The sequence below is a fragment of the Myotis yumanensis genome, unplaced genomic scaffold (genome assembly GCF_028538775.1).
Source record: "Myotis yumanensis isolate MYYU_CA2020_CCGP unplaced genomic scaffold, mMyoYum1.0.hap1 SCAF_8, whole genome shotgun sequence".
NCBI lineage: Eukaryota > Metazoa > Chordata > Mammalia > Chiroptera > Vespertilionidae > Myotis > Myotis yumanensis.
This window is the reverse complement of record NW_027223759.1, coordinates 33340223-33356502: the sequence shown is the minus strand read 5'-3', so window position 1 is coordinate 33356502 and position 16280 is coordinate 33340223. Positions and strand designations below refer to the sequence as shown.

At 48.2% G+C, this 16280-nt stretch overlaps 1 protein-coding gene across 7 annotated transcripts in view; it reads right to left on the bottom strand.

Annotated features, from left to right (window-relative positions):
* The window catches only part of AGAP1 (ArfGAP with GTPase domain, ankyrin repeat and PH domain 1), a 418223-nt gene that overhangs the window by 35437 nt on the left and 366506 nt on the right, over positions 1–16280 (bottom strand). For all 7 annotated transcript variants that reach the window (XM_070422457.1, XM_070422459.1, XM_070422461.1 and 4 more), the window contains 2 exons: positions 15918–16008; positions 14905–15127 (listed from right to left, as the gene is read on the bottom strand). In XM_070422457.1, the coding sequence (XP_070278558.1) occupies positions 14905–15127; positions 15918–16008 (314 nt within the window). The remainder of the gene's footprint in view (positions 1–14904; positions 15128–15917; positions 16009–16280) is intronic.

Genomic DNA, 16280 nt, shown 5'->3' with positions numbered 1-16280 from the left:
CTAGGGCTACGGCCTTTTGTTTCCCTCACAGCTTTATTGAGGTATCGTCTACACACCACAAATGCCACTTGTTTTAAGTATACAATCCAACGATTTTTAGTAAATCCACTGAGCTGTGCAACCATCGTCATAACTCAGTTTTATGACACTGCTATCCCCCGAAGATCCCTTGTGTCTGTCTGTCCACTGCAGTTGATCTGCATTTCCACCTCAAACCAGCCGGATCTGCTTCCTGTGGCTTAGACTTGCCTCTTCCATACACTGCACAGCAATGAAACCATGTCCTAGGCAGGTCTCTGCGTCTGGCTCCCTTCACAGAGGACTCAGGTCTTGGTCATTCCACAGACGCCGTTAAGTAAATGAAAACGGGAATGGTAAATACAAAGCTCAAAGGAGGGAGTGCTTTGCATTGGAGTAATTTTTGGTCATTGTTCAACTATTTCGATGCAAATTTTCATAACGCTTTCACATGTCGATTCTGGTTCAGAGCAGCACCTGCTGTATTTAGGTGTTGGATTTTATACAGACTACTACTTAGTAAGAGCAAATGGACTCTTTTAATTTTTTAAAATGAATGTGAAATGGCTGAGTTTACATTTTTGAAAATGAAGGACAGCCTGTGCCGTGTGTGCCAGACGGAAGCTGACCACTAACTGCCTGGAGTGTGTGATGTGAATTAGCTCCTCAATGTCTACATCGCAGCCCGATGACGAAGTCGCTGCCTTCAGAAGAGACCGCTGGGGTGGTTAAATGAAGGATCAGGGAAGTCTTTATTGTACAGTCAGTCTTACTCCCACCAAAGAGATGTTGAGCCTTTTATAGTTGACTAGAGTCTGGTGCACGAAATTTGTGCATAGGAAGGGTCCCTAGGCCTGCGGCGATCAGGGCCGATTGGGGTCTTCTGGCTGCTGGCCGGGGCCTTCCTTCATTCCGTGTCATGCCCCTGGTGGTCAGCACACGTCATAGTGAACGATAAAACTCCTGGTCTCCTGGTCGAACTCCCGAGGGGACAATTTGCATATTAGGTGCGCGCGCGCGTGCGCGCAACACACACACACACACATACATATACATATATATATATATATACATATATATATAATAAATGGGGGAGGGAAGAGAGAACTGCAGACACTGTGCCGAGGGCTCCCTGGTGGCCTTCCACTCAACCTCTCCCTTTGCAGAGGACACTTTGACGGGGGAAGTTAAGGGACCTGCACTGCCCTGTTGCCCAAACAGGCCCAGAGCCCTTGGTTTCTCACTGGGGGCCCTGCTACGTCTGCTGCTCCCTCCCAGCAGCTGGTGTGGAAGGAATGGCTCGGAGAGGACTTACGATCAAGGACACAGGACTAGTCTAATGAAACTGTCACTGGGTCTTTAATGAGGAGGCTTGTCTGCTTGAAAGCACTGTCTGGAAGTAAAAAATCATGACCTCGCCACTGTCTCCCCTGCCCTCCTGGAGGCCCACTCGGAGTGGCTTCGGGAAGCTGGCAGCTGATTTTTCTGGAAATGAGTCAGCAGGTACATGCACCACCTGGCCAGGGCTGGGCTGTGTTTGGGGGACAGGCCGGGGTATAAAGCTGGTGGTCATCGGGTGGGCAGTCTGGGGGAGGCAGATGGGCAGACAGCTCTGCTGGCTCAGGGGAGCTGTGGCCACACAGGACTGTGGGACAGAGCGGATTCCGGCTCCCTCGGCAGCGGCGTGGCCTGGTTTTTGGTTGGTTCTTCTGTGCTACTCATCTCTCTCCTGCTACTGGCATTGTGGGCAGTTCTTCCTTTCCTAGGACCATCCGGGACATACATCCCAGGCCCTAGGACTAAATGCCAGTCAACCGTCCACCCCCAAGGTCATTTCCAAATACTCCCTGAGCCGAAAGCACAGGAGAGAGAAGGCACTGGCACCAGGACCCTGGTCACTTATATGTCAAATTCCATGCTCATGAGCATGTGGCCCATTTCCTTTAGGAGCCTCTGGATAACAAGCCTCCTCCAAGTCCTGGGTTAGACCACAGGCAAGCACCTGCCCTGCCCGGTGTCCTCTTCTCCGATTTAAACAGGCATCTCTAACTTCGTTAGGATCGTGAGGATGGGTGTGAGACATGAGGCCGGCCTTGGTGGTCCTCAGAAGTCACAGGCAGGTCATCAGGGCTGTCTTCATCCTCCGGGGTCGCTGTGTTAGATCACGCACGTTAGAGATGGTTATTTTTATGCAAGTGCGTCCCTAAGATACAGTGATGTGTACCCCAGGTAACGTCCATCTTCCAGACCCCAGGTGGTGAAATTTTGTATCCATTACAGATGACACTTAATTGAAGCTCTAGTGGTGCAGCCACTGCTGTCCTCATTCTCCAGGAACCCAGCAATGTCTCGGAGATCAGGGCTCGCAGCCGGGGGAGGCTGGCTTTGTCCTGCTGGTTTTGGACGCTCTGTCCCCAAGCCCAGGGATCCCTCTCTAGAGTCACGATGAGATCCGCAGGGCTCAGCCTCAGCTGAACGACCTTGTCAATGTCCCTGGTCACAACTGTGTGCACCTGACACCTTTATTAGCAGAAACTCAAACGGTCAGGGTTTTATGGCTGATATTACCTTTTGTTTGTTCTGTCATTTAAAGACCTTGCCATGCGCCCCATGGCCCAAGAGAGAACACTAATCATCACGGTGGATGCGTGTCTCTCTCCAGGCCTCCAGGTTGGGTGAGTCCTGATGGTGTGATGTCCTACATCCCTTTGGCCAGGCTGCCTCGTAGGAGGTCTGTGAGTCAGCAGGACGGGTGTTCAATTCTGGCTTCACAGGCTGAGTGACTGAAACCAGTTTCCTTTAGTATCAGAACAGAGAAATGACGTCGGTTTGCCCCGTGGATTCCAGGAGGCCAGAGCTATGTTGTGCCTGGCCTTTCGAAGGCTCCTCACAGGCCCCGAGCACCTGGCGGCGATTCTCTCTCACTCACACTCACTCATTCCCGACACGAGGCACCACCTTCTACCTGGTCTCACTCCTTCCAAGTCAGGGAGTTTTGGCTCAAATGCAAATCCTGCCTCGAGCACTATGCTGGATCCCTTCCTGCACGGGCTCATGTGCCAAACGAGGGGGTCGCATACCAGCCGGGCTGACCTCTCCCCAGCCCGGCTTCAGCCACCCTGAGCGGTTTACAGCTTCGCCCAGAAGGTTCTCTTGGTGGAATGCCCTCCCCATCTCTTCTCCTTGAAAATTCCTTCTAACCTTTAAAAATTTTTTTTTTGACATATTCACATACTGTACAACTCATCCTTTCAATGTGTATGATCCAGTGGTTTTAGTATATTTACAAGGCCATAGAGCCATCACCACCAGGGAAATCCAGATCAGACCCTGTACCCACCCATTCAGCAGACACCCTCACCCGCTGCCCCTCCCCCCACCCTGGCTCTATCCACCTGCCTCTGTGGATCCACCTGGTTTGGCTGCTGCACGTAAGTGGGAGTCATGTGATATGTGGCCTTCTGCATCTGGCTCCTTCCACTCGGTGTGACATCTCCGAGGTTCACCCATGTTGTAGTGTGTATGGAACTGTATTCCATTCCGTGTCTAAATAACCCACTGTGTGGGTATACCACCTTTTATACACCTACTTTCTTTCTTTTTTAAAAATATATTTTGATTTTTTACAGAGAGGAAGGGAAAGGGATAGAGAGTTAGAAACATCAATGAGAGAGAAACATCGATCAGCTGCCTCCTGCACACCTCCTACTGGGGATGTGCCCACCACCAAGGTACATGCCCTTGACCAGAATCAAACCCAGGACCCTTCAGTCTGCAGGCAGATGCTTTATCCACTGAGCCAAACCAGTTAGGGGTACTTTCATTTTATGGACATTCGGACTGTTTCTACTTTGGGGCTATTGTGAAGAATGCTGCTATGAACACAAATGCACAACTTTTGTATGCACATGTGTTTATTTCTCTCAGGTATATGCTTAGAAGAGGAATTACTGGGTCATATGGTAAGTTTTTTTGAGGAACCTCCAGGGTGATTTCCCAAGTAGCAGTGCTGTTTAATATTCTCACTGGCAGTATGAGGGTTCCAACTGTCACACAGCCACGCCATCACCTGCCACTGCCTTTCCATGGTGGCCATCCCAGTGGGTGAGAAGCAGTGGCTCAACGTGGCTAGATTTGCATTTCCCTGATAAATAATGAGACTTTGCACCTTACATGTAGGTTATTTGTATACCTCCTTTAGAGAAATGTCTGTTCAAAGATTTTGCACATTTATAAATTGAGTCATTTGTTTTCTATTGCAGAATTAAACCCATTCTTCATGCATTCTGGATACTAGGCTCTTACTAGACATTTGGTTTTCAAATGTTCAGTCATTCTGTGTCTTCTTACTTTCTTGGTTTTGTCCTTTGAAGGTCTAAATTTTTTAATTAATGAAGGTCAATTTATCTATTTTTTTCTGTCACTCATGCTTTAGGTACCATAAAGATTTCTCTCTCTGTTTTCTTTTAAAAGTTTTATAGTTTCAGTTTTTACACAGAGGGCTTTGATTCATTTTGAGTTCATTTTTGTATCTGGCAAGAGACAGGGGTCTAACTTCATTCTTTTCTATGTGAATATCCAGTTGTTCCACCACACTTGTTGAAAAGATGATTCTTTCCCCATTGAATTTTCTTAGCATCTCTGTTGAAAATAAATTAACCATAGATGTATGGGCTTACTTCAGGACTGTTAATTCTATTTTATTGATCTATATGTATATCCTTAGGCCAATATCAATAATCTTGGATTATTATAGTTTTGCAGTAAGTTTTTAAATTCAGATATAGGAGTCCTCCAATTTTGTTATTCTCTTTCAAGATTGTTTTGCCAATCTTGGCGGGGGGTGGGGGGGGGGAGGTGGGAGAGGGCTCCCTGGAATTTCCATATAAATTGTAGAATCAGCTTGTCCATTTCTGTAAAAAAAACACATTTGTGATTCTGAAAGGAACTGTGTTGAATGTATACATTAACTTCGGGGAATACTGCTTTCCTAACAATGTCAAGTCTTCCAACCCATGAGGCTAGATGTCTTGCCAATTATTTAGGTCATCTTCAAGTAGTTTTCAGTATACAGGTTAAATTATTCCTATGCATATTATTCTTTCTGATGATATTGTAATTGAAATTGTGTTCTTATTTTTTACTTTGAATTGTCCATTGCTAGTGTATAGAAGCACAACTGACTTTTGTATGTTGATCCTGTATTCTTTGAGCTTGCTAAACTCATCTATTAGCTCTGATAGTTATTTGTGGATTCCTTCAGATTTTCTATACACACGAACACATCATCTACAAATATTTTTACCTCTTCCTTTCTAATCTGGATGCCCTTGGTTTCTTTTTCTTGTCTAATTCCCTGGCTTGAACCAGTGCTGAAAGAAGTGGTGACAGTGGACATCCTTGTCTTATTCCTGACTGTGGATACTTTATCATTATGGATGATGTCAGTTGTGGGTTCTCCATAGATGCCCTTTGTCAGGTTGAAGAAGTTTCGTTTTATTCCTAGTTTGCTGAGTGTTTGCATCATGAAAGGGTATTATTGCATGTTGTCCACTGGATTTCCTGCATCTCCTGAGATGATCGTGTAGCTTTTGTCCTTCATTCTATTAATGTGTTGTATGAAACTGATCAATTTTTGTATATCGAACCAACCTTGCATTCCTGGGGAAAAATGGCATTTGATCATAGTGGGTTGCAGCACTTGCTAGGATGGTACATTGGAGATGCAAGGCCACATGAGAGTCTGGTAAAGAAAGAAGACACATAGCTAGGTCTCAAGAAATGAGGAATAAAGTCCAGGGACTTGGGTGAAGTCAGGGAGGATGACTCTAGGCAGGGTTGTGGATATTTGTTTATTATTATGCTTGGTGTGGACAGGTGCTCCCCAAACTTTAATGTGCATACGAATCACCTAGAGCAGTGGTTCTCAACCTTCCTAATGCTGCAACCCTTTAATACAGTTCCTCATGTTGTGGTGACCCCCAACCATAAAATTATTTTCGTTGCTACTTCGTAACTGTAATTTTGCTACTGTTATGAATCGTAATGTAAATATCTGATATGCAGGATGTATTTAGGCGACCCCTGTGAAAGGGTCGTTCGACCCCCAAAGGGGTCGCGACCCACAGGTTGAGAACTGCTGACCTAGAGAGTTATAACATACTGCTGGACTCTACCTGAGGGATACTGATTGGGTGGGTTTGGAATAGAGCTGAGAATATACCTTTCTAGGTAATGCTTAAGTTGCAATGAACCACCCTACAGATACAATGCAGAGTAAACATGGACTACATCTTCCACATCAGCAGACCTTCCCCAGCACCTAAGAAGGCATGCACCACTTGTCTGTCTCATTGTCAGCATGCAGGACCCAGGCACAACGCTGGTTCAGTTTTCCAGACAAAAAAGATCCCAGGAAACTTCATAAAGATTGTTTCATTTTAGCATTAAATTCACATGATTAAGTGGTTGAAAATAATGGCTAGTTCCATCTTACAAATAAGAAAATGCCCTGATTTTTTAAAATTCTAAATTGCAGACAATGCTGGCCATGCAACCAAATTAGAAATCCTCTGGCCCAGCTCCACATTTCATCATGCAGATAATAAACCTGTTTGTGCGGCTGAGAAATGCACGCTGAACGCTTCACCAGGCAGTGCTGGGTCAGGGACATGCACAGAGGGAGTGCAGGTGGGAGGACCTGGTTATGTAAAAAGCTGGGGCTTGAACCCCGTGCCTATGCGGGTCGATCTAGATATTTAGATTTCTCGGCACTGTTTTCTGTAGAAGCTCTTAAGATAAGCATCGACCACAGAGAATTAAGACTTTGGAATGACTGGGAAACTGAAAAGATCAGGTTTGCCACATGAATAGATACTAAAACAAATGATGCTTTGTTATTCTTATTTAAGTTACCACGAGTGAGGCTTCTACAATTTTATAATTGGAAAGCTATTGCAGTTATGTACACTAATTATATATGTGTCTTTGTAAATACACTATATATACAGAGATAGGATGGCTAATAAGAATATGAGCTGGGGGTGGTGAGGGCTTGGGGTGGCGGGGGTGGGGTTAGTGTGTGTTGGGTGGAAGGGAACATATGTAATACTTTCAACAATAAAGACTTATTTAAAAAATGAACTGGGGTCAAGGGGAGGAGAGGGGAGGGATCCTGGTAAACACAATGGTATCTCCAGATGCCATGAGTGACCTTCAGATTTGACCTTCAGATTTGGGCACAATGCTGAGCAGAAAAAGAGCAGCAGCAGCAGCAGGACCAGGGGTGGGTTTCAGGACTCACACCCTGGGTCAGGTGATCTGTCCTACAGTCCTGGGTGACCCTGGAAAAAATGACTCAAGGACCCTAACTCCACATTCTTCTCCCCTAAAACGTGGGCTCCCCCACGTCACAAGATGGCTCTGTGCTAAGGAAGAGCACACAGCACACTGCGAACCCTGGACACGGGGTTGTTTCCTGTCTCCGTCAGTATCAGGAAGGAGAAAGCGGAATGGATCCTCGGAAGAGCGAGTTTCTGGTGCACAATGATCAGAACAGCCCTGGGAGAAACGCCCCTTTGGGAATGTCTCACTGGTGGCGGATCTACAGGGCCGCTGTTCTGAGAGTGTTTACAGGCCCGTGTTCCGAATGTCTTCCACAACATGTAATTCAAGTCTCAACAGGCTCACGTACGTTACTTTCCTTTACATGTGTTCGCAAACGACGGAGGCCCACACATGGTCAGGGCACCTAGAATACAGCTATGCTTGTTGATGACTTGAATTTTCGTCTACCAGTGACAATACAAATTCTTTAAAAAAACCCCAAAACAAACCCAAAAAACCAGCCTCCTTGATAGTCTCCATGGCTACATTTGAGAGAGGAAATGGTAGGGGTGTTCAAGCCCCGGTTGCAAAGCTGGCTCCCATACACACCTGGTCTCCCACAAGATCAAATGATGCCGGGGTCTGCAGGCAGCGGGGCCATCCTCACCCAACCAGAAGCTGTTTGCCCGTCTGGTTCAAAGGCAAGTGTGAGGGGCAGTTAGTCTCTAGGAAGCGATCCTGTTTTGCTCAACCTTATAGAGAATCTTCTAACGTTCGCCTTTCTTACAATGAGCGCTGGTCTAGACGGAGAGCTGTGTCGGAAGCACTGCGGCTGAGCGTGGACCCGCCAGGCTCCCGGCCGCGGCTGGCTTGCCGGATGGCTGTCTCTGTTGCCAGCTGTAATCCGTAGGTATCATTTCTGAGGCAGTGTTAATGCATTTGCACTTCTCATTTGTACATTTCCCTAATTGGCTTAATATTTATAGGGGAATATTTCTGATCTGGGCACAGAGCTCTGGTAAATTCAAGCCTATTTAGCGATGTGCTAATGAGGACCATCCAGTCCTGACCAGTCACTAAGTGAGCCATGGCTCAGAGTCTGACTCCGAGCTGGCCTGCTACGAGAAGTCACTAAAATATCTTAAGTAAAATCCGAGGTCCCCGAGCAGCTGTTGCATCTACAGGGCCATGGATGTATCAAGTTTACTGGCAGCAAATGTCAGGCCGGCACGCAACCCCCCAGGTCCCCAGAATCTGCCGCTGTCCCTGCTTGCTCAGGACCCTGTCCCCGTCTGGCTGGGAGGCTGGACAGCTCTGCCGGCTGGGGCTGGGCATGCCCGCTGACAGGCGCACCACGATGACAGAAATTCACTCTGAGTTGCAATTAGTGGCACTGTCATTTTCGGGGGCTCCTGCCAATTAATTAAGCCTGTCAAACAGGAAAACCACAGTGCTCACATGATAATTTATATTGGAAGAGACTGGCCTCACGGAGCACAGCGGCTCCCTCCACAAACAGAATTCTCCCTCAGAGCGCTGAAATAAATACCAGACACGGAATAAAATAAAACAACAGAAAGTGAGCACTGGGGGGAGAGGGGGCGGCGGTCTGCAGGGAAGAGGAAAGTTAAGCTGCCCTTGTTGTGACTGTTAACTCAGGTCGCAGGAGTGGAAGACAGGCTGATTAAAACTCCAGACGAGCCCCCAGCTCCCTGAACCCTCCGCGTCCGTCCGGGATGATAGAATCAGAGGAGTTTATTCATACCATTAAGCCCCAGAGAACTTAATTGAAAGAAGAGCACAGCCCGGACCTTGACAAGCGGGAGGTCACAGTAATTGCTGCCGGACATATTTAACATTAAGATAATCAGGCCATTAATTACCCTTTGGATCATTAAATCAGCCAGTTGCAAAATGAAATTTCTGCCTCTATTACTCACTTGAGAGACCACAGGGGTGGCCTTTAATTTATCAGTGAGCTTGAGATACAAAGGCTGGGCTGGGGGAGGGCAGGTGGGGAGGGGGCCGTGGTGGCGCTGGCACGGGGGCAGGGCATCAATCGGCCATGCTCGGTGATCGTGGCAAATTAACTAGGTAAGATAACCTCCGCGTCCAAAGGCAGAGGCTGGGGGTATGTAAATAGATGAGGGCAGACAGGGAGATCAGAGTCCGCACATCACTTAGCAGGATAATAAAGGAAATCATCCTTGATTATCAGTGCTAATTTGGACACTGCCGGTAGCTTGTTATACGTGTTCTGAGTAGCATTTAATTAATTCAATTGCTTGTTAATGAGGGAAGTGACATGTGGGGAGCAGATGCCACCCAACTGCAGATGGGCTCTGGTCATCATGGCAAAGTCCTTTTTTTTTTTTTTTTTGCCTATGTCTCCCCTGCCCATTTTTTTTTTCCCTTTAAAGAAAGAAAACAGAAAAAGGTGTCAAGCATAGAGGAACACTCAAAAGAGACAAAACATTGACCTTGGAGGGCCAAGAACTGTTGAAAAATAATAAGATGAGACAGTCCTGGGGCTGTGGGAACTCGTGTTCCCTGAGGCCCCATTTGGAACGGGGCGTCTCTATGCCAGAAATTTGAGCCTGAGATTACTATATTGTGATCTCATGATCAAACCTAACGAGACAAAGACGTGGCCAAGTGGTACTGCTTTTAATATCTCAGAGTTAGCGGTGGGGATCCAATTATTTTCAGTTTGGATACATCTCCCCTTTCTCAATATCTCCATGTGCATAAATAAGATGAAGTGGCCTTCCAGAATCAAAAGGGCCGAACTCGGAACACTGGGATCACTGGGCAGACCGCTTGGTCTGGGAGTGTGCACCCGTCTCTCTCATGGGGATACCTCCAGTCCCGCCCCAAGTCTTCCGCCTGAAGTGACATCTTTTGACAGGTTAAAGACAGGAAGGGAGTTTAGGCGTGCAGGTGAACTGATAAATAATGACAAAAAGAGAAAGGATGCTACAAGAGGGAAAAGACTGCATACTGACCCAGTGGAATCAGAGGAAGGGCTGAGGTCATTGGGGGGCTTCTCTCGGCCTCTTTCGTGGACGTGAGAGCACAAGGGCTGCTCTGATTCCCCGAATCGCCACGCACACAGGCTACCTGCACTGAAATGCCTCGGGAGCTGGTCCCTGTGGACCCACACGGGCCAAATGCTGCGACAGAGTCACAAAGATGGGAGAGGAAGGAAGGACAGTGGTCAGGAAAGCGGCACCAGAGGGCTCTGCTCAGTCCTGGCAGGAAACGCTGTTCCCTGCAGTCAAGCCTAAACGCTAAGTGAACTGCGGCTGGGAACAGAGAAGACTGACCGGCATGGTGCTGCAGACGGTCCCCAAGGCCCCATGCGTGGCCGAGGGTGAGAGGACGCACAGGTGGACTGAGAAGTCCTTGCTGTGTGCTGGCAACGCTGAAGTCCCCATTCACTGAGGACACACGAGGCCCTGAGGGGGCAAGAGCACCTGACAGGTGTTCCCACGCTGACCAGTTCCCTGTCACACTCATTCACTCAAGACACAGGCACTTGGCCGTTAATAATCTCTACCTGAGCGAATTATTCCTTCACTCGAAACAGGATCACTAAGGAGCTTGGTGACTTCTCTGGCCTGGGTGCTCCGGGCCCAGTGCCCACCTACGGACAACCATACACTGCGTGGTGTGATGCACAAGCTCACAGGCTGTGCGTCCTAAGTCTGCTCCTGCAGACAGCAGACTGCCCCTCCGCAGCCTCTACAATCTAGCTGATGTTGTCTACTGTTACTCCTCATTTAAAATCAATATTTTAAGTGTGTGCTTAAATGGTATCAATAGCAATTAGAGAGGAGAATTCGGATTCCACCGCAGATGGAGTTAATTGTTACCGCATCGACCTCCCGAACACGCTCCTTTCTCCAAATTACACCGCCATGACGGAGCGGGGACGCGGGGCCCCTCTCCCCTCCTGCGACAATACATGTCATATCGAGTGCACTGGGAAAAATGGCAGTTGTTGCAGAATCCATCCAAAAAGATTTTTTTTTTCTTCCTGGGAGTAATTAAAAGATGCTTTTCTTGACTAATGGTTCCCCGGTTTAGGAATGGGAAGTCAATACGGCTTCGCCGCCGTCAGCTTCGATTGATCACAGTGCTGGTGAGGTTGGACCGGCAGTGCTCAGGGAGGCTGAGAATCACTGGAACCAATTATGAGCCGGCCGAGGCCGCCTGACCAGGGTGCAGGGACCAGGAGCACAGGGCCTGCCAGCCGGGCAGGACTGGGCGACTGCAAGGTTCGGTGGTTCTGGGGAGTGGCTGTTTCTCTGGAGAAGGATCTGCTGTGTTCTATGTCCCCACGGTCCTGACCCTGTGTGTGCGTGTGCGTGTGTGTGAGTGCGCGTGCGCGTGTTAGCAGGGAGGAAAGCACACTCCTAATTATATCCCACTGTCAGAACGAATCTTCTGAACAAGCTCGAATGGACCAGAGCTTCTCAAGGAAACAGCTGGGCCCCTTTTCAAAGAATGAGACGGGTAGATGGCACTGGGGTCTTCCTGGGCTAGAGATAAACATTTACTAAATATTGCTTTTTAGGGTTCCGTTAGGCCACATGAAAGACCCCTCCGGCTGTTTGTTCTGACCATCATGGGTTCCGCGGAGACCAAAGGGGGTGGGTTGTGGGGGGGTGTCTCCTTGCTGTCTTGGAGAGGCAGGATCCAGACCGATCACAGACCAGAGTCCTGGAAATTCTAGCCCAGACCTTGAGTACCTCGTGTCTATTAGCAGACACCACAGGCGGCAGGGCAGGTGGGGGTGTCTGAGTGACTGCGTGTTCTAACAGGATGAGAGATTCTTTCATTTTTTACAGGGTATCCAGGACGGCTTGTTCCCCAGGGCCACGCCTTCCGACGGCCTCCCTGCCTCGTCGCCATCCCTCCCAATGACGCTGCTGCCTGTCTTTGGTCCTTCTGGGAAAAGCAGACATACACGGAGGCATAAACAGACCCAACAACTCACCCTCTGCCCACCCCTCAGGTGCTGTTATCCACCCTCCCACCCCCAAGGCTCCCCCAGGCCTTGGCTGGGCTCTGGCCCCACCCATCCACACAACCAGCCCCGTGGGAGACCGCCCCCCCCACACTGACTTCCACATTTAACCCCATGGGCACCCTAGGGCTTCCCACTCCTGCCTTTGCCTAACCCCCTCCCCACCCCCAGGCCTGGCTATCACCCCACATTCCCGAGTCCAGCTCGGATGCTGTTTCTCCAGCGAGACTTCCCTGGAGCACAGCGGCTATGAGAACCCCTCTGTCCTGTGAACTCGGCCCAGCCCTGGCCTCCTCGTCTGGCCCCAAGGGCACCCCCGGCCACAGGACAATTACAAGAACCATTTATCACTTCTTTTCTAGGAGACGGTGGTCAAGAGTATTTGCTGAATTTAATTAAACACGAAACTCCCTGGGAAAATTACTAAAGGCACAAAGAAACATTCAATTCTTATAGGTACCTATCTTGTTAAGAATGTACAGATTTTTGAATTCCCAAAGTTACCTGGAAACACCAGGTAACTACCCCCCCCCCCCCCCCCCCCCCCGGCCTTGGAGAGGAATTCCAGCTCCGCTCGCTCTTTAGGGAAGCCCAGGATGGGGTTTAACGGCAGCCACCCCCTCTGCGAGGAAGGAAGGCTCCGATATGACTCTAAAATATAAAGATGTGATGTGCGTGACACTAGATAGGAGGGAACGTACACACTCAAGGGCCTGACTTACACACACGAATCAGAATCTAAAACGCCCACACAGTCTGCACTTATGAGAAGATAACATTGATGTCAGGTAGTTACCATTGAAAAATTAACCCACATCCTTGTTTCCAATCATTCTAAATGCTCCTAACTATGACAGATGAAAAAACAAACTTTTCTCAAGTTCATGATATGAAAACCACAGAATATATGCTTCTTTTATATAGAAACAGGTAAAATGCATCAGGTTAATTTTTTCTGACCCATTTTAATTGTTTTTCTATACTCATACATTATACTCAATCCAATTTCCACTCATTTTTCATTTTCAGACCTAAATATTTTCCAAGGAAACTATATCTACAAAAAAAATATTATAAGAAAAATTAATCTCTTCAGAATGCTCCTAGTTGGTGACCAGGCCGATGTCCACTTTCGTGTTAAGTCAAGATAAATACATTTTGAAAGTGCACCCTCTGTTCAGCCTGTAAGACACTTGCCCATGTTCATCACCAGCCTCAACTCACCTTCCAAGAGCTCACACAGCAAACCTCCGCTGTGGGAGACACACGACCCCCCCCCCCCCCCCCCCCCGCACCCTTTCTCGCCCTTGCCCTCTGGCAGCAGCCCTGACACACGGAGCGGGACTGCTCACGCACCAGCTTCATTCTCCCAAGTGAACCCAAGGTGGCACCAGAAATTCACTCTTCAGTGTTAACGACCCAGAGCCCACCCACTCGGAGCGTTATTGTCGCCCAGCGGAGGGACCCACTTCTTGCCCTCACACTGGCCGCTGCTTGAACTTTCGTGTTGTCTGATCAACAGCAAAAAAAATTTAAAAAGTGCTCAGGTTGGGAGACCTATGGCCTCCCCCTGCTTCTCCACACCCCTGAGATGTGAATGCTGAGAGGGAACCCCACACCCGACTTCAGAACCGGACACCCCGGAGAGGGAAGCGTCTGTCCTGCCTCCGGGAACGAGGCTCCCTCGGAAGCCGTTCTATCACCTCTCGGGTGCATTAAATATGCATGTGCTCAAAACCGGTTTATCATAGCTGTAAATGGAAGACGAGAAACTAAATGGCCTCAAAATAAATGCGATTTTTACATTGGGTAACAATTAACATTAATGAGGAGTCACTGTACATTATGCCAGATTTGTCTGATTAAACATGTTAGAAATATATTTTAGGAAATAAAATATATTTTGTTACCATGAACTCACTTATTTTGTGTGCGTATGTCAATTGAGTAGATACTTATTAAAGATCTAAAAATAACAAAATTAAAGAATCAGAAATTCATAATTGGTGTTAATGGTGCAGCTTATGCCTATTAGCAATGTATTAATTAAAGTGATGCATTCATAAGTTTAGAAGCTTAATACATTTCTAGGAGGGGAGAGGAATCCCCAAGGTGGAAAAACAAACATAAACAATGAAGGCGTTTGAATTGGCCACATCTGTGAAGACCCATTTTCAATACAGATCTCTGTGCTGGTCTAAGCAGCACCCCTACAGGTTGCCAGGGCAGTTCTAATTGTGTCCAACTGTTGGCAAAATGCCCCAAAACCACACCCCTTGCCGTGTTCTTTTTTTGTTTTTAATATATATTTTATTGATTTTTTACAGAGAGGAAGGGAGAGGGATAGAGTTAGAAACATAGATAAGAGAGAAACATCGATCAGCTGCCTCCTGCACACCTCCTACTGGGGATGTGCCCACAACCAAGGTACATGCCCTTGACCAGAATCGAACCTGGGACCTTTCAGTCCGCAGGCCGACGCTCTTTCCACTGATCCAAACCGGTTAGGGCTCTTGCCGTGTTCTTACCTTGTGGAGTCCAGCGAGGGCTTCGTCCGCCCCTGGCTATTCTCTTCCCAGACGCTGTTGGCCAGCTCATTCCCAATGGATGACATCACCTTGATGAGCTCGATGGGCCAGTCATCCAGGTCCAGAGATCGAACTCGCGAGAGGTGGGTGCCGAGGTTCCGGTGGATCCCTGAGCACTCGATGCACATGAGGGCTCCCAGGTTCAAGCTGGCCCAGTTAGGGTCTGTGGGAAGAAGAGCAGAGTGCCCCATGGGATCAGACCATCACTGCTCATTCACTGCCCTTGGCATCTCAGCAACAAAACACTAGCCAGTCAGACTTCATATCCAGACCCCTCCCTGGGGTCTGGCTTGAAAATACTCCCTGGTCAGTTCTTGCTACTATCTAAGGTGTCTTATAAAATTGAACATGTTGGTGGCTAATCTGAAATATCTGGCTTTGGAAATCCTTGGAACTTCCCACCCAACAGACAATTGCTATCGCTGGTTTGGCAGTTCCTCGTTCTTGCACGTTGGCGATGTTGCGATGTTCTGCTTTATAAACAGCGCTGTGAGGAACATCTCTGAAGCTAGATCTGCCCCCTGCCCACAGCTTAGTTCCTGGAGGGGCACAGCCAAGTGAGGGGTGTCTGTGCCATTATGTACGTTGCCAAACAGTTCTCCGTCACTCTGTGGATGGGATATCTCCCAGCATGTTCACCCAAACTGGATAGTTTGACTTAAAAATAACGAAGTCTTTGTCAATGTGTCATCTACTAGTCTCTGATCTCGGCCCCTCCACCTCCCCTTGTTCTCTGAGTAACTGCAGCAGCCAGAGATTGGCTTGCATCGGGCTACGCAACCTGCTGTGTTTGTAACTTGACCTTCAGGCTCTACATTTCTCCCCATAAATGGGCCCTCCGGTAGCACCAACTATTACAGAGCCACAGGAACCAAAGAAGTCAGATACAGGGGGACCACCCAATCTGACCCTCTCCACTGCGGAGGCCCAGCCCCTCCCTGGCGCCCACTTACTCTGGGTCTCGCAGTCCACACAGTGTGAATTCCCTCGGATGTTTCGTATCGACTGCAAGGCCATGGCCTCACTCTGGCTCGTCAGCCGGGACTGGACATACAAGAAGACACACAAATGCAAGATATGAGAAACCTGAGAGAAACATACCTGTCTACTCATAACGCCAAAGAAAATTCAAACAGATTGTGAGCAAATATGGCAGGAGGGCAATTTCAAACAATTTTTCCTCTTCCAGTATCTTCAGGAAAAAGTCACGCTGAGAAGGCACCATGAGGGCACCCCCATGTTAAGATTTATTGGGTGAGAATGACCCTACGAGACATGACGACAAAGGCACGTGCTGGACCCTTTGTGAAGGAACG